This window comes from Pseudoliparis swirei, chromosome 7 (assembly GCF_029220125.1).
Source record: "Pseudoliparis swirei isolate HS2019 ecotype Mariana Trench chromosome 7, NWPU_hadal_v1, whole genome shotgun sequence".
NCBI classification, from domain to species: domain Eukaryota; kingdom Metazoa; phylum Chordata; class Actinopteri; order Perciformes; family Liparidae; genus Pseudoliparis; species Pseudoliparis swirei.
The window spans coordinates 6469732-6493092 of NC_079394.1; the positions used below are offsets into that span (position 1 = coordinate 6469732).

The 23361-nt window shown below is 43.8% G+C and overlaps 1 protein-coding gene across 4 annotated transcripts; it reads right to left on the bottom strand.

Annotated features, from left to right (window-relative positions):
* Positions 1-339: 339 nt before the first annotated feature.
* On the bottom strand, positions 340-21721 carry LOC130196240 (rapamycin-insensitive companion of mTOR-like). 4 transcript variants are annotated; one of them, XM_056418195.1, is made up of 38 exons: positions 21673-21721; positions 21499-21546; positions 19954-20051; positions 16975-17039; positions 16049-16180; positions 15848-15911; positions 15243-15369; positions 14951-15120; positions 14659-14726; positions 14252-14319; positions 14045-14127; positions 12867-12954; positions 12524-12614; positions 12351-12417; positions 11750-11830; positions 11444-11544; positions 11120-11285; positions 10280-10381; positions 10147-10193; positions 9483-9618; positions 9163-9362; positions 8927-9053; positions 8547-8711; positions 7889-7965; positions 7707-7785; positions 7496-7605; positions 7314-7401; positions 7094-7186; positions 6881-6987; positions 6007-6236; positions 4739-5834; positions 4423-4503; positions 3553-3812; positions 3232-3438; positions 2992-3144; positions 2374-2494; positions 2139-2277; positions 340-2042 (listed from the first exon to the last, which is right to left on the bottom strand). In XM_056418195.1, the coding sequence occupies exons 1-38, from the start codon at positions 21719-21721 to the stop codon at positions 1962-1964; spliced, it is 5265 nt and encodes a 1754-aa protein (XP_056274170.1). In that variant the 3' UTR covers positions 340-1961. The 4 variants fall into 4 exon arrangements, with proteins under 4 accessions (XP_056274170.1, XP_056274172.1, XP_056274171.1 ...); XM_056418197.1 differs by lacking the exon at positions 4423-4503; XM_056418196.1 differs by lacking the exon at positions 4423-4503 and having other exon boundaries at positions 3553-3860.
* Between the last annotated feature and the right edge of the window lie 1640 nt (positions 21722-23361).

Sequence of the window (23361 nt, forward strand, 5' to 3'; positions counted from 1 at the left end):
TGTGTTACCACCTGTTTTTGCCCTCTGAGCATCAAGCAAATGCTTTAAGCTAATGGAGCGGCGAAGACTTAAATGCAATTATTTCTATTTATAGTTATTAAAAGATATATTCCCATTGTATCTGTATATACTGAGGCAAAGGATTTGTTTGGTCACGAGAGAATCCTGCTCTAAAGGTCTCCACCAATCACCGGATCCAGAATACCTCAGAACTTCTTTAATGTCTTTGCTGAAACTGTTGTTTTTTTTTTACATTTGAGAGATGCTGTGTGTGAGTAACTTACAAATAGAATTCGTTAAATATTACAAATTAAAAATAAATAAGGAAAGTGTCAAACGTTTTGGGTATTTCAAATTTTGTTTTATTAACAATGCATCCCTTTGATAGGATTGTATGTTTCTTGAGGTCATCAATGCCCCCAAAAACATACTGTACACATTATACAACGGAAACCACGATTCAAGCAAAAAAAAGGATAAAAACAAACTTTAAATTATAATAGTCTTGAGGAAAAAATATAAATAACTTTTTTTCTTCTCTGGTTGAGCTCACTCTATGGTACAGACATATAATAAATAGATCGGATCTGACATTACTCAGCTGATCTATAAATCATCTCTACGAGTCCATTTGTGTAGCAGCATTATAGCAAAAACAAGCCAATGGAAATGGAGATCCCCGTTTCCCTGGAAACCTTTTACAAAACCTTTAGTCATCATCACAAGACCCCTCCTCCAGCTCAGCCAATGACAGACAGTGATATTGCATTGTGGAAACAGACTCGGGGGGGAATTATATTCCTACAATGTAATGGCAACCTATTTTTAAAAAATCTATTTAAAAAAGTTTTACAAGCAAGAAACACATTAAGATGACATTACAACTTTGCCATGCGTGTTGCACATGCAGTGGAAGTGAAGCACAGAGGAAAGAAGGGATAGAGCCGGGGCGCTGCTGGGCGAATGAAGGTTTCACAGACGTCTGTCAGCAGAGTTTGGTACTAAATCTGTCATGAATCATTCTACAGATAACGTGCACAACTGAGCATCTTTCCAAATGATCGACCCGACTTCTGAGAAGTTTAACAGTAATGCAATGGCGAAAGAAAAAAATTAAAGGTCCTCGACAAGTGAAGGATGGCATAAACTAGCATCGAATGACATGCTATGCTCCTCGTGTACTGTGTAAGGGTGGCATATATAGTGCGTTAGAAAATACAATACTAGTGATGTTTGATTGTCTGAGATACAAGAAATAGAAAAGTAATTGGCTGTCTGTGCAGAAGAGAGGCTACAGGTTGTAGGAAGTGTCGAGGCAAGAGAAGCAAAAGCACATCATCTGGCGAGAACAGATCACAAGTCGGAGTGGGATATGAACCGGGGAGGCTCCGGATACGGTTTTTAAAAAAAGCAGGACCCCTTCTGTAGTGTTTTATTTCATAAGGAAAAAATAACGCAGGGGTCCGAGGAATCACTGGGTAGACACAACAACATGCCTTATTTCATTACAGAAAGAAAAAAAAAACTTCTGAAAGAGATAAACTGTCGATAGAATTTTCTATTTTTTTTCTTCTTCTTCTTCTTACACGTGAGTCTTTGTGTTAATGATCCCGCTTGACCTTTAGCATTATGTTGATGTGTTATTGAGTGTTGCTCACGATTGCCAACCAATCTGAAGACAGTATTTGGTTAAACTGCTCCCCCTTATTCCCGTTTTAAAATGAAGGTCTTAAACAGCATGTCGGGTTAAATTAAGTTTGCAGATATCGTCATCCTCCGTTTCCAAGAGAGGCCAGCAATGACCTCCTCCTCCTCTTCATTGGCTAAGGTACTCTGTTTTGAGCAAAATAAACATGCCAGGCGCCTCCCCAACCTTATAACTTATATTCTATCGGCTGTTTCTTCCATGTGTGTAGGGTGGCAGGTCAAAGGCTGTGCAGGGAACACGAGGGAGAGGATGATCAGGATTCTGCAGGAGGGTCCCCATCTTCTTCAACGGGTTTCGGTAGCTTCGTCAGGATTGCCTCGGCTTCCTCATACATCTGAAAAAAGGAAATAATAATATATTACTTGGCATGGCAAACACAAAGGTCAAGGTTTTTTAAAAAATGCAGAAGAACTGGGGTGTAATGTCCTACAGGCATGAACTGCACGTCCTGGAAGAGTTCCTGTATGAAACGTCTGGACGTCAGGCGAAACATACAGTGGGCTAAGAGGTGGGAAACCTCAGAGTACAAGCAGATGTCATCAAACGCACTGGGAAACTTCTCCTTTATCCTGCGGGAGAAATATATTTAAGAGGCTTTAAAAAAACAACTTCTATTAACATGAAGCTAAAAAAATATATACATAGAAGAAAATAGAGCGTTTTACGTCAGCAGTCCTGTTTCGTGGCCTTTGGTCCCGACAGAGGAGCTGAGGTTGATGATGAGGCGGAGCACCTCCTTCCTCAGCAGGACTCGCGAGGCGGGGCCGTCTTCTGATATTCCCTTGCCTACAAATATTCAATATTCATTTCTTGTTTATTTTGTTATGGAGCTAATTATATTTGGCAGACAGTAAGAATCAAAACATATATTACCACAGCTTCACTGACACAATCAAGCAAAACAAATGGTCTTTTAACCCTCCTGTTACCTTCACATTTACTAACATATTTTACCCTCGGGGTCAATTTGACCCCAGCAATTAAAACCTTCAGAAGATTATTAGAATTAATATTGTTTTCCAAGTTTAAGTGTGAGGTACTTTATGTTTGTTTGTTGACTACCTAAATAGCCCTTTAAATAAATAAAAAAGTTGATATTTCTTATATGTTTGACACAGTGAAAAACAGCTTGGGGTCAAATTGACCCCAAAGAACACCGACGTTAAACATTGAATGGGGTCAAATTGACCCTAAAGGTAACAGGAGGGTTTACGAATGCAACATGTTTTTTGTCGTTGTGTAAAACATTGAATCCCTGCAGGTTGAGTTCCTCGTGGTCTCACCCAGGACGACGTCTCCGGGTGTGGGCGTGCTACAGATGGAGCCTTGTGACACAGCAGCTTCGCTGCAGCCCGACACCCCAGACAACTTGGACTGAGGCATCACCTCCAGACGATGGCCGCTCTGCCCTCCCCATGAAGGGAAGTCGACAAAGTCTGAGTGATAAAAAAACCATCACGTGTTATATTCTGCACCGAGTGTGACCGTTTGAACGACAGAGAGTGCGAGTGTGTGTGGCTCACCTGTCTGAGGGTGTGTGCTGTTGATCTGCGGCTGAGTGGGGTATCCCAGCACGCTGGCTCCTACACAGTAGAGGCAGTTTTCTTCCGTGTGTTCCTGAAGCCCCGTCTCCTCTGAACCCACCAGGTGGTTCTGGTTATCACCTTGGCACACGATCAGCTCAGAAATGCTAAACTGTTGCTTCAGTGACGGTAGAGCAGGGCGATCACCTACAGAGCGGAAAACCACGGTGAGCACAAACACAACCATCCGGTTCAAAATATGTTCCTTCAAACATTTCTGTTTGAATTTAAAATTGTAATCGGCCAAAGAGTTAAATTCACCGTCTCCATCGCCAAAGAGGAAGCGTTTTCGCTCTTCAGACGGCGGGCTGATCCTCTGCTGAAAGTAAGCCGATTCTCTGATGTGGAACATGTCGTTGATGTCCATGGGCAGTGCGAGGCCAACGTAGTCATCGTTACACCCATAGGTGGCGCTAGAAACCATTGAGCGCACTGAAGAGCAGCGGTGCAGAGTGCTTTGGTTGATTGGACTTAGGAGTTCCCCTTTCTCCAGAGAGGCAAAGCTAAGAGCCTTCAGAAACCTAGGGAGGGCAAGAGGAGAGGTGCATGAGAGGATGCAGGGAGAGAGACTGGGACGGGAAAAGGATCACGAGGAATAAGTGAAAAAAATGACACAAAGCTTTAAATACTCTAAAAGCACCCGAGGATCAGAAATCTAAAGCTTCACACATAAAAAATACCGAATGAGTCTAAATGGAGTTAATTAGAAAAAGAAAAGGGGTTAGAGCTGGTCAGTAGGACTTATAATGGGATGCATATTTCTAATATTGGAAGATTACAATATATATTTACAGTATGTCATTTTTTTCAAATTAGTTCAAAGAAATTGAATAGGTTTTTGATAATAATTATTTTGTATTATTTATATAAGGAAAATAGTTCTCAACATTCGCTGGTTCAAGTTTCTAAAGGATTTGCTGCTTTTCTTTTCACATAATTGAATACATTTGGGACGGGTCACAGCTCTAGGAGGCGGGAACAACCAGCAACTGACCAATCTAACACACGCTACAGAAATCCAAGTGATGGGAAAACAACTGCAGGCACAGAGCTACAGCTACGACACGCGAGTCTGGATCTGCGCTCGAAGCTACGTCTCTACAGAGGAGGACGCTGGGTCGGTCCACCCACCGCGGTCCCAGTGTTCTGGACAGCCTGCGGTACGGAGTTAAGGCGCTGGGATCTGGACAGGTACCCCTCCTATCTGATATCCTGACAGACACAGAAGGTGCACAGAAACACACTCACACCGGTCATCGCTACGGTCGACGGAAGGCAAACACGAGCCGAGGCAAACGGCTGCTTACGCTACAGGAGCAGAAATGAGTTTCACGTTTAGACTTCTTCGCGAAAAAGACTTAATTCGTGGAAGAACAAACAGATCAGAACAAAATAATGCATTCAAGTGGAAAAAAAATCAAATATTGTTTCGCGATGGCCGACTTACCTGCGAGGCGTTAATCTGGAATCCAGGCTGCCGGTCTTCATGGTGATGGCGTCGGTGAACAGCACGTCTTTGGCTGGCGAAGCCAAAGCTTCGCTGTGAGACAAAGACGGGTGTATCCTCTGCTGCTGGAGCCGCTTCAGCGTCGCGTAGCCCAGCGCGTCCCGTGGGCTGGTGTACATGAAGCTGCAGTCAGCCAGGCTCTTGATGGTGGTCACTGAAGGAGACTTGAAGGACTGGGCTCGGCGGGGAAGAGTGTGCGACGAGCCGGGCGGCGCCAAAGAGACGGATGAGGACTTTGACGTGGACGTGTGGGGGATGGGAGCCTGGGGGGTGAGAGGAGAGAGCGTTTTGACAGTCTTGGCCGACACCACCGTGTTGAGGCTCACGCAGTCAGAGGAGTCGGGTTCGGGTTCGGGATGCTCGGGGTTTCCGACAGTCTCCCTGGAAGGACTGGAGCTCATGGAGCTGATGCCGCTGGTCGTGGTGTCCGTGTTGAAGCTCTGGCTGCGGCTTTTAAACTGAGTGCCTCCTCCGCCGCCTCCCACGTTGCCTCCACAAGACGAGGAGCCGCCGTCTCCCGCGAGACGCTCTCGGCTGCTTTGCTCCCTCTCTCCGCCGGGGTGCTCCACGGCCCCGGGCCCTCCGAGACCACCGAGTCCAAGGCCTGAGCCTCCTTCCCTGGCCAGCCCACCGTCCACGAGCTGCTCCTCAGAGCCGCCCCTGGTCCCAACAAAGGATGTCTCCAGGCTGACCGTGGGACTCTTCGGCACTCCTCTGCCATTAAACGCCGGCGTGAAGACGACCCCCTGGGTCGGGCTGGAGACGGAGGGCTCCGTCACCGTCCGGTTCCGCCTCAGACTTCCCAGCTTGAGTTCAGTAGATGTGCGAGAGCCGGATAAGTTCTTGTGGTCACTGGTGGAGCGCAGCTTCTTGCTGGGGAGGGAAAGGGAGTTGAGGAAGCGAGTGCGAACAAAGCGCGTGGAGGCCAGGATGGTGAAGGGGCTGCGGTCCTTGGCTGGTTTGGAGTGTAGGTCGACAGAGGGCTCGTCGGTTTGGTCCAGAAAATCACACTTGTCATCGTCCAGGATGTACATGTCTGGGGGCACAGGGAGTGAGTTAGGAATACAATAGGAGCATCGGAGTGTCTGTCATAGTAACCGGGGTACATTAAAGAAAGCTGATCACTGTAATCGTGGAACTTCATAGATACAACTGGTACCGTGACAAAATAGTGGCAATAATGCAAAGACAAAGTAAGTCCAACGTACTTGGTTGAGACTCGCTCTCGCTGTTGTGGCGCGAGCTCGTGGATTCGGAGTTCAGACTGAGCGTGCTCGGTACTGAGCAGAGTTCGGCGGTCAGCTGGGCATCGACCTCTTCTGGAGTGACGGGCCACAGCGTCCTGCGACTGTGTCGGACCGAATCCCAACCAAACTGCTTCAGCACCTGACAACCCTGCCTGGTCTTGGAGATGACACCCAGCACATAAAGACACGTCCTGTGGATGAGAGGGGACCGTTAGTAAACACGCCAAATGCATGCGTTTCATTGAACCATTACATATTTTCAGAAATGCGTGCCATTGCTTAATAAGTTTTGTGCTATAGATGTTTAACAACCAAGATGTTTTACATGACTAGTCCAATGTAGATGGAGAAAAGATAAACATCAAAATCCATTACAAATTAAAATCATCTTTTCACAACATTTTTGGCATCTGGATAAAGTCCTTAAGACCGAGAGACCAGAGTATTTCCCACACTACTTTTGGTGTCGTAGTTCCATTATTTATAGGATTCCATTATGCAAACCGCTTATTTATTAATCCTATATCTAGGGTCGTGGTAGCAATTCCAGCTGACGTTAGGTGAAGGCCGGGTTCACCCTGGACGAGTCGCCAGTTTATTGCAGCGCACATATAGAGACAAACCACCATTCACGCTCACATTCACAGCTTCAGGGGATTTAGAGTCTAACATAGAGATCTTTGTATTTAAAAATGTCTCAATGCCAAGCTGCAGAATCATAAGCAGCTCATTTCTATTTTTGGAACATTACTCTACACAGTTTTATTTATATTTAGAGCTCTCGCAATCAGAGAACTCTGTTGGCTGTGAACATGGTGTGTTTTGATCAGCCTACCCTCGTACTGACAGCACGTCACAGTGCTGAGCCAACGTGAGGATGTCAGGAATGACGTTCTCCTCCTGCAGGAGATTCAGTCCCCAATTTGAAGAGCCAATGTTGCCCTGCACGAAAAAACAACAAATCAACCAGAGACATCTCTTTGCAACGTTGGTTGTTATGGCGAAAGAGTAACAGAGGTGACATAAATTAATAGCAAGCGATACTGACCAGGGCCCAGAGAGCAGCCTTTAGCTGTTTAATGCCCTCCCAGGTGTCCAGCATCGGGGAGCGAACAGTATAGCTGAGGTCAGGAACGACGCTCTGGAGACAAACGGAAAAAAGACATGAGGAAGAAAGGCATTTGCAGAACCCACTGCTCCCCAAACAATGACGGAAACAATTAAAGATTTGAAAGAACAGCGTGCAAGGAATAAACTGAAGCGGTTACCTGAGCCTCCAAAAGATGACAGCCCGTCTTATCGTGTACCAGCTGACCGTACAAGTGCACAGGGAGATAGACATTTGGTCTTTGTAAACTGGAGACACGACCAGAGAAATTAGGCACACGCTCACACTTGACAGTGGATCCTGTGACTCGTCGTCGGGTGATGACAGACTCCAGCTTCTCACCTTTGGTTGCTGCGTCGGACGTAGTTGTCTCCATCGACAGGTTTGCGGTAGGTCGTTAGTGCTTCGTTGAGCTGCTCCTCTATCAGGTCCACGTACTTAAGGTTGTATTCCTGCGGTCAAAAACCTCCATTAAACTGTCGTCAAATCAAATCAAACATGGAATGAAAATGCCACTTATAGTTTTTGCTGTATGCCAATGTCCTGCTCATACCTTCTGCCATTTGTCCAGCTGTTTGCTGACGTAACCTCTCTCATTGAGGTAGGAGAAACCCTTAGGAATGGAGAGGAATCTGAACGGCAGAAACAAGATGTGCAGTGTATTCAAGAAGGCGTTTGTGTTGGATACAAGACTGAAACATATTATTTACTCTCGGTCCTTCTGTAAACACCCACCTGAGGAGCAGCAGGAGGCCCTTGTCTCCCAGGTGGGACAGAGCTGGTTTCAGCTGGATTAGAGCGTGGAGGTTGGCCTGTGGAGCAGCACAACATACCAAGTTGGACAACAGGAAGTGTGGACACACTGTCAGACAAACACCAGCGACTCAAACTAAGATTTTTTTCAAGATACTAATATACAGGGTTCTTACACATTTTGACCGATGGATTTCCAGGACTTTTCCATGACTTTAAACCAAAGGTCCATGACCAAACTGAAATCTCGGTAAAACATGAAAAATTTAGAACATTTTGTGTATTGAGAGCGTACGCCGGCTTATATTTTGAGCATCTTTCTTTAAAAAACATATTAATTATTTCAAACTGTGTAAATGAACAAATTTCCATGACTTTTCCAAAACTTTTATGATTTAAGTTTTTTCCATGACATTTCCAGGCCTGGAAATTACCATATTAAAATTCCATGACTTTTCCAGGTTTTCCATGACTGTACGAAACCCTGAATATATATATTTTTTACCATCAACACATTTTAAGTAAAAGTTGTTGATTTTCTTTTTCCTGCTCAAGAGAGGGCTCACTGCATCCTGATCTGACAAACCGCTCTCCAGTTCTTCTGTACCCACAGAGCTCGACAGTGTTTTCAAGCATTCACCTTGTCCTCGCAGGCCTCGTCCAGTATGTCCAGGGCCTCGATGGACACTGCCTTGCTGTGGTCGTGAAGCTGTGTGACCAGCAGCTCCATTCCCCAGCTGCTGAAGAACTCCACGCTCGCACGCAGCAGCACGCGGAGGTGTTTGGTGGCATACAGCCTGCACGCCTGCTCAGAGGCATTGTGGGAGTAAGGAAGGGACATCAGAATGCAGATCGTGTTGGTGCGACAACGCAATGATGACGCATTATTCTGTATCCAATAACTCTACAATGTGACGTCGAATGTTTTCACAATCTGGGATACTTGACCATGTAGTGCTTTATAAGTATGTATGTGTTGCTGTTGAATGTGACGACCTCTTGTCGTCATGGCTTTCTTACATCAGTAGCCGCAGTGAGGCTCTTGGAGAGGATCACTCTGGCCAGACCGTCTCTGCTGTAGTCCAATGTGGATACAGTGAGTTTCAGCACAGAATCCTGGTTCTTCACAGAGCACAGACTCAGCAGGCTGCAAAAACCGAAAAAAACAAAGAGTTGTCGGCAGAACCTCAAAATAACGTGTCGATGTATTCAACAACCTTTTCTGAAAGTCGGACATTCCATGTCTGTCCACTTACCACTGAAACAGGCCACATTTCTCCAGCAGTTTGACTCCCTGCGGGTGTGCAGAGAGAGTCCCCAGGAAGAGGAAGTAGTGTTGGCTGAGTGTGGTGAGCAGACCGTTGCTCTGCAGACTGCGCTCAGGCTTCAGCCCCGAGGACGAGGAGAGCCATGACACCATGTCCTTCACCAGGTCCTCCAGGTAACCCTGGCCATCCTGGTGACAGTGGGGGGGGGGGGGTGGACAGAAAGAGCCGACGGGAGAGCCAAGTTAGAAAAATACAAAAAGGTAACACAGGTATGTGTGTTTTTCTGTGTTCTTGCACACTTCTCTAACCTCATCTGATTCCATGAGGAACTCGATAAATTGACAGCCAACCACAGTGAGCTGTCTGGCCTTTGGGTGATCCAACGCCAGCCCTCCGTACAATTTACTACTGGGCTTATAAAAGTACAGCAGCCTTCGCACAAACCTGCGTCACAAAGAGAAATAAAGGAGGCATGTAAAACACATCAAACTCGAATGGGCACTCGGTAGAGCACATACCTTCGCATATCACAAGATTGGGCATTGCATTATGAACAGTTTGGCATTAGTTGCATGCCAATTGGACACAAATGTATCGTGCTATGGTAAAAAAAAAGATTTTGACCTTTCCATGACCTTGACCTTTGATCCGATTGATCCCAAAATCTAATCAACTGGTCCCTGGATAACAACCAATCATCCCACCAAATTTCATGCCATTCAAGAAGATTTGACCTGTTCATGACCTTTGACCTTGACCTTTGACCCGATTGATCCCAAAATCTAATCAACTGGTCCCCGGATAATAACCAATCATCCCACCAAATTCCATGCGATTCGGTTCAATACTTCTTGAGTTCTGCGAATAACACGCATACAAATAAATAAATAAATAAATACACGGCGATCAAAACATAACCTTCCGCATTTTCAATGCGAAGGTAACTATTGCAAATGTTGCACGGGGTCTTACTTGTGCATATGTTCATCTTTGTTGTTCCTGAGGTTTACATGTGGCCACTAGGAGAGAAAGCACAACATGTCAACATTGAAGAGGAATACAGACATACAACAGAGTCTGTGGCGCCACATGACATCATCCTGACCTTGAGGATGGTGGCAATGAGCAACCAGTTCCACTCCAGGTTCTGCTTGTGGTTGAGAATGTGACTGTCTCTAAGGTTCAGCATCAGGGCTTCCTCTGTGTCCTGAACACAAACACGGAAAACATTGATTTGATAGGTTTAATAATAATGCAGCTTCGTAAGAATTTGTATTCATACATTTAAAACATCAGCTTTACATTGTGCCAAAACAACATGATTAGCACAAACACTGAACAAAGGAAATGGACCAGCTAGCGTAGCTTTGTATACGGCGTGTGGTTAAAGGAAAAAGTCAGTTAACAAAAAATTCTAAACATCATCATCACTCCTAGGGAAACTGGCGGCTAGCTTGCTAGCTAACAAAAGATTGTCGGTGTTTGTGCTGAACTAAACTCGACCAGACCTTCGTACTTGTGCAATAACTGCAATAATAACTTCATATCCACACTATGTTGATCTGCACTTCACACATTTCATTTACTTACATTACACACATACACACACTTCATTTTCATTTACACTACACACATACACACTTTGCATTTTGCACACTGTCTATATTTAATATTTAATTTAATTTGTCATTAGTATTGTATTGTGTATTGTGTATGCATATATGTTGTATAGATACATATATATTTTATTTTATATTTTACTTTGTATACATCTTTATCTTTCATCCCTGTTTTTTATATTTTATTTTTTATTCTTGTGTGTTTAGTTTATTGGTGCTGCTACTGTTACGACAAATTTCCCCTTGGGGATTAATAAAGTACATATCTATCTATCTATGTTGCTGAGACACAGAGGGTAGATTCTGAAAAGCATGTTCATATTTACCTTGATGGCATAGATGTCCCTGTGGACACGTGAGTGTGACTCTCTGCGGCTATGTGAAGACACAGACTTGCGGATGATGTGGTCCAGGTACAGACTGTGTGGTTTCAAACCTTTCTTCTTCTTCTCATGGAAACACTTAAGATTGTTGACTGCTGCACTTGCTCGACTGTAACGATAACAGACATGGGGATCGTTTGGATTTCTCAGAAGTTAGGTTTGGAAGTGTTAACATACATCATGTTCTTAGTTCACTTCGGTACTGTGTTCACTGGTACAAGAGAATACGGAAAGGGGAAACGGACGTGTATTTCTCTGGGTACGTACAGTCGTTTCTGCTGTGCGATATCAAAGGAGGCTGCCATGTTGATGAGGGTGGGAAGGCAGTGCAGGTGGTGACTGTGAGAATGGGGAAGGATGGTGTTTGCCTAAACAAGAGAACAGCAAGTGGAGGAAAAAGAGGGGATGCATTTCGTATTAGAGTCGCAGTAACTCGGTCGAAGCAGGCAGTTTTCAACACACACAAATCTTCCAGGCTGATGCAATGTAGATTTTTCAGTGACAGACAAGAACAAACATTAGTTCATTCTCTAAATTTCAATACTTTGTGTCAGAGTTGCATTTTAATGTCACCATGTGTAGGAGTTCTCCCAAGAGGATCGTGGCTCTCACAGCGAGCTGATCATCGCTACTGGTCACAACTTCAACGAGACCCTATGGGGACAACGGTGACGACGGAGAGAAGGATACACTTTAATAGCAACATGGAGTGAAGCTGGAACATTATGCAGTCAGAGAGGCCATGATGTGCGATACCCCTAAAAAAACATTCAAGCTAAACATATATAGAACTAGAACGGGCACTCGGTAGAGCGCATACCTTCGCCGCAGCCACATTTTGGCATTAGTTGCATGCCAATTGGATAAAAATTGACCGCGCTATGGTAAAAAGAAGATGTTGACCTTTTCATGACCTTGACCTTTGACCCGATCGATCCCAAAATCTAATCAAATGGTCCCCGGATAATAACCAATCATCCCACCAAATTTCATGCGATTCGTTTTAATACTTTTTGAGTTATGTGAGTAACACGCATACAAATAAATAAATAAATGGCGATCAAAACATAACCTTCCGCATTTTCAATGCGAAGGTAATTATTTCTTTTTTTTTTGTATATACATGAGCCCTCAGGTGCAATGGTCTAAAAGGAAACACACTGCGTCCGCTCACCTCCAACAGCCCACTGGAGATGAAGGCAGAAAGAACAAATGCCAGGTAGTTGTCCATCAGATCAGGCCTAATGAAGCAAACAGAAACATAAGAATTTAGTGGCTCATCTCAACACTGAATTAACTGTTTTGTCATTTTATGTGCGACTTCTATTTCCTCATATTATCTCCCACCTAGAGCGGGCTCGATGGGGTAAGATGACTTTGGCCTCAGCAGCAAGAAACCCATCAGAGAGTCTCCAGGTGTCCTGGAACCTGGCGGGGTCTGATGAACACCAGAGCAGAGAGGAACTTACTCGGTTTGTCGAAAACATGGACTTCTTTGGGTTGAAATAGTAGCGAAACATTTTAATATAACACTTTGCCGTATGCTTTCTGTCATGATAATACAAGGCCACAAAGTCAAACTGCAATTACATAGAAGTAATGTATGTAAAAAACAAATGACTCGGAACGAAGATGCTGGGGGGGGAAGTATAAAAATAAATTATGAAGTTGCAAAAGATGTTTCTCTCACCAACACTTAGAAGAGCTTCCGTGAAGTCTTGAGTTGCAACGGGCACAGGGAGCCTGAATATCTCATACAACACCTCCAACAAGCCTTTCTGCAGGGCAAATTACATGAGAGCTATCAGACACACAGTTGACGCAGCACAAACTACATTTGCTAGCGCTCAAAAGAAGAGCACTTCTAATATTTCAATGTTGGGCTGTGTAACGCAATACTCAAATTACTGGAGGATATTCATAATCGTTCCCTGAAGCCACAGGAAACAGAAAGATAATATTACATGTTATCTATCTATCTTCAAGGATACTGTATCTGAGCTCTGATACTCCAATCAGACACGACTCAAAAACAGAAAAAAGCCTTGTTTTTTAAATATTTTGTACTCTACCTTAAAAATAGAGGACAAGTTATTATGTAGTTCTAGGTGTGTTGGAGTTCAGGCTGTTGACCATAGAAATGAGTGAGAACGTAACACTAAAGCAGCAAAATGTAGACTGTTGAGGCAACATTTCTACAGGAAAGTTATTGATCAATTGACCTCCAGCTAAGCTCCGCCCCCACTGCTACTCATTCAAACTATCAACACTAATGTTACTATGGAGCACCCCCTGTCACTAACTGCCTCCTTTCAGAAATATAATTTTTTTTAATGTCAAACTGATTCTGCTGCAAAAACAGGTTAAAAAGATAAATATAGAAGCTCAAGCCGACAGATAAAGGTGAACCATCGTCAGGCAGAACAATACTGTTCCTGTGAAGCCAGTTAGGTCTTTAGTCACTGTTACAGTCATTAAAAAGCAGAAGCGGTACGTGTGTGTGTTCAGTAAACCTTCAGTGCTAACGTACGCTCCTAATATGAACTCCACAGGCTTTATGTAGAAAAGTTACGTTTTAGGAAAGTATATCTCCTTCCAACCTATCTAGGTAACAAGCTTCACGAATACACAATGTCCATGACGAGCAAAAAATACACAAATACAGTCTGAAAATGAACACAATCCGATACTACAGCATGGCAGTTTAAGGAGCAGAGTTTCAGGAGGTTTCTGTCAGATGGAGGTGAACGTCTCCCAGGTGCCTGTCGGACCCTGGTCGAGGCTAGCCGTTGCTAGGCTATGGTTGGCCGGTCTTTGTTCGAGGGAAACACATTCATATTTATGATTTATAACTGTTTAAATACTCACTCTAACTTCCATATTTGGTATGCAAAGTAAGCCAATTAAAGATTGGATTCCAGAATTTCCAACCTTGCAGAGGTTGATAATTCCTGAGAAAGAAAGAGACAAAAAGAGTTAATACATTAAATTCAACAGTATCGTAAAAGTGTTTTAAAACAAAATAGTCAATCTATTTACAAATAACTACACGTATTACTACATCCAAGTCCTTACCAGACCAGGAGCGAAAGGCTGCCACTATGGCCATTCTACTAGACAAGAAACGGGCCTCTCTGTCCTCCCTTTGAACATGAAAACACACACATTAAAAACAGGACACCACAAAGGAATGGATCAAACTACATCACGTAAGCAAGACACAGAAGGAAGTTATATAAAAGCTAATCTTCCCGAGTGATTTAAGAGATTATCAAGATTTAGCCTGCTTTACATCCTCGGGCAAGTCATGCTGAAGTCAAGCAGCCCTGATAACAAGGGTCACGTCACAAAAAACACACAATACAAACCCTCAACTTTCTCAAAGCATTGTATTACCAATATGGGACCACGGTAAACAAAGGGAAACGTCAGAAGACTATATTTTTGTTCCTCTTGTAACAGCGACACACACACTCACTCACTTGAGCTGCCCTTCAGCCGTGTCTGCGTTGTGACGGTAGTGAAAATCTGTGAAAGGAGCGAGGATTTGCTGGAGGACCGAAAACAGACAAGAAAGGGATGAGTGCAAAATATAACAGACTTCATTAGTTATTGAATATATCTCATATGACATTCTTGTGGATAATATGTAATATGAATGTGGTAAAGAAATGCTTCCGTCCCAGAAGTCAGATTACGGGCCACAAGGCTTTAGAGAACTGATTACTGTCATCTCTATGGGATCTGTGTGTGTGTGTGTGTGTGTGTGTGTACCTCCAGTTCGACGTCAACACGCACATACTGACGGGTACGTGGGTGGTTGAGTAGATGGAGGATGGTGGTGATCAACGCTTCGTTGATGCGACTCAGTTGACAGTCGATCACACTCTTTAGGATGGTGCTGAGGCCTCCGCGTTTGGCCACCACCTCTGGGTTCTTCAGAGCTACACAGTCAGCAACAGAGAAATATTAGTGGCTTTTCACATCTTTATCACAAACGCGGTATTTTACGAGGCATTTCTGTCCACTGGCATGACGTTTCCATCGACAAGGGCCAGAAACTCACCGAGCTCACATACGATGGCGATGGCTGCGCGGACCATGCGGTCCCTCTCCTGGAGTCCATCGGTGCCCACGGCGATGAGAGAGTTGGTCACAGAGGAGGGGAACAGCATCGCGTTGACAGTGATAATCTACGGAGGGAGGGAGAAACACCAGAGGAGGAAAGCAAGCGTCAAACATAGACAGAAAAACAAAACAAAAGCAGAAAAATAACTTTTGCAGTGGGAAAAAAAAAAAATGACATCACAAAATGTTAGAACAGATATGTATTTCATAACAGGTATGTTGTTTACTTAACTGGGTGGTTGTTTCACTGCCTGGATTGCCATTAGTCCTTTACTGAAACCAGACCCTGACTCTATGTGCGTGTGCAAGTGCGTGTGTGTGTGTGTGCGTGTGTGTAAAATGTTTACAGTAAACTACAGAAGGGGCTATAAATAACCTTGCCTGCAAACTTGTGTAAACTGTCCACACACTGACACTGCTGCTAACCCAATGATATTTCTGGTGGCCCCCAGGCTGAGGGCACCTTTATCTAACATTATGACAGTGACTTAATCCATTGGAGAAAGATATGGAATAAAAAAAAGCTTTTTTTAAAGAGCTTACCTTTCTGACTAATCTCAGAGCCTGAGTCCTCTCCCCCTCATTGCTCTGCTGGATGTCAATACATCTAAAAGAGCACACGGGCTTAATTAGTCATGCTTATTGCCACAGCTAGCAAGTAGGAGAACAATAAATGTGTCATCAGAAACTGGGAAACGTTTAAACAAATACGGACAGCAGGCGGTGTTGAGAGCAGGATCTCACCTTGCTATCAAATAGTCCACCTGGAGTCTGAGGACCTTCTGCAGCACGGCGGTGTCTCTAATGAGGTAGCGGAGCGCCCGCAACCCTGCAGCACGCACTTCCTTAGCCTCATTCAGTAGAGCTAGTCGCAGACTAGCGGTTCAAAATCAAACACTTAGATGAGTCCATCGTTGAAATTTGGACATGATGTTAGTTTTACTGAGACTCGACAAATTAGTGTTTTTTCCTTAATATTTTCATAAGAATGGTGACTTTTTCAATTTAACACTTTAATTAATGTAATGCAATTTAAAAACAGACTTTAATTTTGCACTTGGCTAAATAAATAACAAACGTACACTACCGTTCAAAAGTTTGGGGTCACTTAGAAATGTCTTTATTTTTCAAAGAAAAGCACTGTTTTTTCAATAAAGATAACATGAATCAAAAATACACACTCTACATTGTTAATGTGGTAAATGACTATTCGAGGTGGAAACGTCTGGTTTCTAATGAAATATCTCCAGAGGTGTATAGAGGCCCATTTCCATCAACTATCACTCCAGTGTTCTAATGGTACATTGTGTTTGCTAATCGCCTTAGAAGACTAATATCTGATTAGAAAACCCTTGTGCAATTATGTTAGCACAGCTGAAAACAGTTATGCCGGTGATATAAGATATACAACTGGCCTTCCTTTGAGCTTGAAGTTTGAAGAACAAAATTAATACTTCAAATATTATTCATTATTTCTAACCTTGTCAATGTCTTGTATTTTCTATTCAATTTTCAATTCATTTGATAAATAAAAGTGAGTTTTCATGTAAGACACAAAATTGTCTGGATGACCCCAAACTTTTGAACGGTAGTGTATGAATTTAATACATGTTGCTAAAAACTACATGTTGTACAATTAGTAACTGATACTTGTCGCCAACAACACTCACCAAATGATGATTTCTTCGTATGTATACCCAAAGTTTTCCTCCCGGTGGCTAATGCTGCATAGCAGCTATAACACAGAGAGAACAAACATTAATAGATTCATAAAATGAAAGCATCACATGGCTTTGTTCATGGATGAATGTGAGCATTGCACAGATAGTGTGGCAGCGACTCGAGAGTTCAGGAAATCTAAAATTAGAGCATCTTTCACTTGAGAAGCTCGATGTTTTACAGTGTTCAGTCAAAGAAGCATCAAACTAACTGACTATCCAATCCAACAAACAGTGCGATCCTTGACTGCAGAGTGCTGCTGGGGCCATGCTGGTGCGTTTGTTCGATTTTCTCACTTGTCTGTTAAATGCCGACGAGATTGGAGTGGGTAATGTGATGCGTCACTGGTGATAAATGGAGGTTATAATCCCGAAAACGTCGGGGCGACACATTCACAAGTGGCAGCTTGTGTCACCTCCACCACTTGTTGTTGTAAAGTGCACTTTCTTGTAGGAATACATGTGTTGTACATGAAAGACTGAGAACAGAAAGTAAGAAGTCGGTTCCGTTGTATTCTCCTGCCTGTAGCCTGTTTGTTCCTGCTTTCTTTGCTCTACACGGCTGAGCAACGGACCCCGTTTATAGCGTAATCTGCCACTTTTAGAATACTCCTCACCATAGGTCTACCCATCATTAACGGGCACCCACACACAGCTAGTGTAAACCAGATTCTAATTATATGCATACAACAGCAGTTCATTGTAGGAGCAATAAGCCTCCAGCGGCAGGCTGTGTCAACCAGCAGGCCAGAGCTAACGGCACAGTCTGAAACTCATTATATGAGCAAAGCAATGAGCTTTTTATATCTGCACCCTGAAGCACCTGAGCTCCCCCAACAAATCAGTGCTACTCCAGCGCAATAGTTCGGTCTCCCCTCGCTTGTCCCGATGCAGCAGCGAAGAGGTCACGGAGATAATTGAACAGCTATTTTTTGCTTAACGTCTTCCTAAAAGCAGGCCATACATCTCATCTGTCTTTTTTCAGAAACCACAGAGGAGAGCAAGAGGAATGACAGAGAGTGATGGGATGGCTGATGAGAGGCATGGCGAGTCGGGGGTCGTTTTAAACCAGCTGTGATGTCAGAGCTCAAGCAGGCAGGAGGAGGGGAGAGGAGATGGGGAGAGGAGCATGTGACATTCTCTGTGGGGGTGGTGGGGGGGAGTATTAGGACACACACACACACCCCCACCCCCACCCCTCCTCCTGTCAGTTGTAAACGAGAGAGTTAGGTGGAGGACAGGCCTGTACTCAGCCTTCATCCTGCTTTAGTGCCAGCTGCAGTTTTCTGAAGGCCAGCACCGACTGACAGCTTCCACTGATAGATACATCGGTATGTCCATGACAGACTGTCAGACTTGGTTAAAACCGGCAGATTGCTCAACTGAAATCAGCAAAGTCTGGGCAGGAATTGAGGATGGAGTAAATGGCTTCGACATTTCACAATGTGGGGATGGTGTGCAAAAAATATGTCTGCAAGTTTTCCCCACATACATGAGCTTTCAGTTTTGCAAGTGATTTAATCATTGTCTACACCCTGTTTAAAATAACAGGAAGGCTTGACACTATGACAACATGTGTTGGGTGGAAGGCAGAACAAACACCCTGGAGAGGATGCTCGTCCATCACAGGGGCTGACAGGCCATATCCACAGAAAAACACAAACATGTAAATCCACTATTTTAAGACTGTAAATACTGTTATAAATAACTTGTGCAGACACAATCAGAAACATAAAAAAACTAGAACAGGCACTCGGTAGAGCGCATACCTTCGCATATCACAAGATTGGGCATTGAATTATGAACATTTTGGCATTAGTTGCATGCCAATTGGACAAAAATGTATCGTGCTATGGTAAAAAAAAAAGGATTTTGACCTTTCCATGACCTTGACCTTGGACCCGATTGATCCCAAAATCTAATCAAATGGTCTCCGGATAATAACCAATCATCCCACCAAATTCCATGTGATTCAAGAAGATTTGACCTGTTCATGACCTTTGACCTTGACCTTTGACCCGATCGATCCCAAAATCTAATCAACTGGTCCCCGGATAATAAACAATCATCCCACCAAATTTCATGCGATTCGGTTCAATACTTTTTGAGTTCTGCGAAAGATTTTGACCTGTTCATGACCTTTGACCTTGACCTTTGACCCGATCGATCCCAAAATCTCATCAACTGGTCCCCGGATAATAAACAATCATCCCACCAAATTTCATGCGATTCGGTTCAATACTTTTTGAGTTTTGCGAATAACACGCATACAAATAAATAAATAAATAAATACACGGCGATCAAAACATAACCTTCCGGCATTTTCAATGCGAAGGTAAAAATTCAGATTCTCCCTCTTGGCTCATACTCACCATGATCACTTAGAAATATTCACTTATATATATCGCACCATATGTACCGGGGAGTCTTTGCTTTTACCATCAACATTGTCGTGCAAAACTAAGACAAGACTGACCCTTTATCATCCATGCACAACGCATTTACATTGAAACAGACATTTTAGGAACGAAAGCTTCTGAGGTTCATACGAACATGAAGTTCCCAAGGAATCCCAGGTTTTAAAGTCAAAGTGTTACTCTGAGTGCACATTGGGCCAGATTGTTTTCTCATCCCTAATGCTCCCGTTACATTCACTGTCTCGTGGACGGGCACAGCCAGGCCTGCTGGCAGCAACAACCAAGTGTAGAGGCTCGAGGAGAGGTTAGTGACGACAGTACAGAGGAGGGGAACAGCTCGTCAATCTTTACAGATATGTGAGCAAGGAGTCAACTTTCTTCAAAAGCTGCATGTTTGTATCCACAGCTTCATCTGGGTCTCCATATTGGTTTTGGTAGAAAACCAATCCACTAATTCTCAGTGTCGTCAACACTGTCCAGTGTAACAAAAAAAAACATAACTTGACAGCTTTACCTTTATGAAGTTGTTCAGGTGGCCCAATTTTCGCATGTTACTGACTCCATGTGGTTTGGCCACATTTTGAAGGATTTCACGGAAGTTTTCTGATGGTTCTGCCGGAGAAAGAAAAGGAAATACAATGTAGCTAAGAAAAGCATGTAGCCTTATTGCCATAATATCGGTCGTTGAACTGTAATTTATATGTTGCAGGAAGGAAGTTGGTTTATCTGGCTGAACATATTTAGTGTGTACAGTCAAAACAGGTCTAGGCAGTAAAAGCAAGTTTTTTCTTCTTCTTTCAAACAATAGCTATTAGTAATCATGGTAGAAGCGTTCACGTTCACAATCCTGCGAATTCGACAGAAGACATTGAAGCCGAGTGAAAGTCAAACCCGCTTCAGTGAAATGAAAGAAGTAGTGTAAGTGATCAGTCAAAATCCTAACTTTAAAAAAAAGTTAACCTTTAAAATATTAGACTACCGCAAACTACAAATAAGATTAGAGAAAATAACTGAACCGAATAATGTGGTGTGAGATGAAGAAATAAACAAGCATTGAAAATGATTATTATCCAATAAGAGGGAACCAAAAAGGCATTAGTTGTCATGGCAGTGATGTGAATCTATCAATACCTGCAAGTCACAAGCACATGGTTTGGGCTAGTTTGAGTATTTGGGACCTATGAGTGTGCGAGGAAAACAGTCGACGGAGACTTTGCAGAGACATTTTGGGCTTCATTGTGTTGAATCCTTGGACACAGACAGAGCTTTGGGATTGTCCAAAAACACCATCATGTTTTACACACAGATCACGAGCTGAAATTAAACATTCAGGTTGACCAACATCCTTCACATAGTTATGTTTCAAATCCAGGATGAAACAGCTCACATCCGTATGTAGCGGGTTTATCTCGTGTTAACTCGTCTAAAATACTGTTGTTTTTGTTGATGCATTTATATGCAATATCGGATGCAACACATCCTCTGGTTTACACGGTGACATAATAAAACGAGCCGGTGCATGGGTTGCAGAGAACGGCTGCTCCGTGTAAACAAACCGGTATGAGCTGCTGCTGCTGTCGAAGCAGATGTGACCGGGGCTGTGCAGCTGTGCATCAGTGAGCCACTGGGGGGGAAAACCAAAACACACCCTGCGCTTTCTAAATGCTACTCATCGAACCGCCTTGTAGCCCAACGTCTCACACAGCCCGCGGTGACCAATGCATGACGACAGCACGTCTGGTCGGCTGGCTAAATAACAGGCTATGTTGCCCACTCACACCAATCAAAACAACAAAGCGTCGCCACGGCTGGTTAGCTGAGGCAGCTAGCGAGCTGACGCTAACCCAGCTAGTTAGTTAGCACGCCGCCGCCTGTTATGATGTCGCTACCGATGTTATTACACGAAACAGAAAGAGGCAACCGACCAAATGACCACAGCAGTGACAGGACATTGTCACGGAATAACTGCATTTTTACTTCAGCGGGCCAGTGTTTGCAGAGGAGTCCCTCGTCCATTTTGAGCAGTAATCTCTTGTGATGCGATGCAGCTCAACGTTACCTCGGGTCAGATCCAGCGGTACGTTCTCCTCCCCGCTGTCATTCCGACCTGTGAAAACACACACACCGGGGACACGGTGAGGGCTCGCACCGGGCTCATCGCGTGCCCGGAGAAATATATTTTCGCAATATGCAGCAGTGACAGACGGCAGTGTGTCGAGTTTTTTACGCTTACCTCGCATCCGAAGACTCCGTATAGGACGGCCGCGGAAGCTGGCCGCCATGTTTCCAGGAATATACACAACACCGGAAACTTCGCGGCTTCTCGCGAGAAAAATAAAACGGACAACGGGGGTTGTGCCGAGCAGGCGCAGACGTCCCACAGACCTGAGATCAGATGGATCGCACTCATTCTCCATCTCGTCTTATTCGGGATTAAAACACACATCTGACCTAGCGACTGATTTATGGTCAGTGAAGAAGACTCAGTTTGATATAACATTGTAACATGAAATAGAGGTCTCAATGAGCATAACCACACCCATCATGAATGAATGCATATTCACTGTTCATCAAACAAGTCACAGTAATTTTAACAGTGAATGTATACATTAACAATGAGTAAACAATAGTGATCTATCTGTTCAACGTATCAACACGTGTCTTGAGTGAATAATGAAATTTTTTCCAAACCTAATAATCTACAAAGCAAAACAACTACTTAAAATAACATTATTTTTATATATTTGTAAAAGCAAGTCACCTATACTGTTTACAAGCTCAGCAGTATAAAACTATAAACTGAAAGTAACACAAGGTTGCATCATTATAATCACCAATATCATGTATGTTATCCAATATAAAAGTTCTCTTTTTGACAGGGTGCATACACATGTTGACTAATGCATTTCAACATGTGTATGACCCCTTGCAGCTGACCTTTTTGTTATTTGTCGCCACATCACATCCACGTTGTTTGATGAAAGCAGACAGGTCTCTGTGTGTCAGTGGGCTTTCCTTCACTATCTGTATGTCAGTGGGCTTTCCTTCACTGTCTGTATGTCAGTGGGCTTTCCTTCACTATCTGTATGTCAGTGGCCTTTCCTTCACTATCTGTGTGTCAGTGGGCTTTCCTTCACTGTCTGTATGTCAAAGGGCTTTCCTTCATGTCTGTGTGTCAGTGGGCTTTCCTTCACTGTCTGTATGTCAGTGGGCTTTCCTTCACTGTCTGTGTGTCAAAGGGCTTTCCTTCATGTCTGTGTGTCAGTGGGCTTTCCTTCACTGTCTGTATGTCAGTGGGCTTTCCTTCACTATCTGTGTGTCAGTGGCCTTTCCTTCACTATGTGTGTCAGTGGGCTTTCCTTCACTATCTGTGTGTCAGTGGCCTTTCCTTCACTATGTGTGTCAGTGGGCTTTCCTTCACTATCTGTGTGTCAGTGGCCTTTCCTTCACTCTGTGTGTCAAAGGGCTTTCCTTCACTATCTGTGTGTCAGTGGCCTTTCCTTCACTCTGTGTGTCAAAGGGCTTTCCTTCACTATCTGTGTGTCAAAGGGCTTTCCTTCACTCTCTGTGTGTCAAAGGGCTTTCCTTCACTATCTGTGTGTCAGTGGGCTTTCCTTCATGTCTGCAATGTTGGAAAAAGTACTTTTCACTTCTGGCATTTCTTTTTTCTTTAAGTGGAAAACTTAAAAAAGCACTTGACGCCACTCGGTGTGAGCGCTGCCTGTGAGAGCGCTCGGCAGCCCCGCCTCCTTGTACTCAATGCGTGCAGACAGCATGTCAAGGAACGGAGCTAAATCTTATTGTTTTTAACGTACGGATAACTTGGAAGTATCGATCCACCGTGCAGCATGACAGCAGTAGATGTAGCGGGCTGACATTCAAGCTAACCTGAACCCCCCAAACGCTGTCGACATCTGAACGC

Bases quoted from the DNA above. Each gene is read 5' to 3' on its own strand.
- LOC130196240 (XM_056418195.1), bottom strand. From the start codon at position 21,721: ATGGCGGCCAGCTTCCGCGGCCGTCCTATACGGAGTCTTCGGATGCGA. The intron at 3,439-3,552 runs GTGAATTTAACT...TCCGCTCTGTAG, and splicing joins CCTCTTTGGCGATGGAGACG to GTGATCGCCCTGCTCTACCG. The intron at 2,043-2,138 runs GTAGGACATTAC...TCCTTTTTTCAG, and splicing joins AGGACGTGCAGTTCATGCCT to ATGTATGAGGAAGCCGAGGC.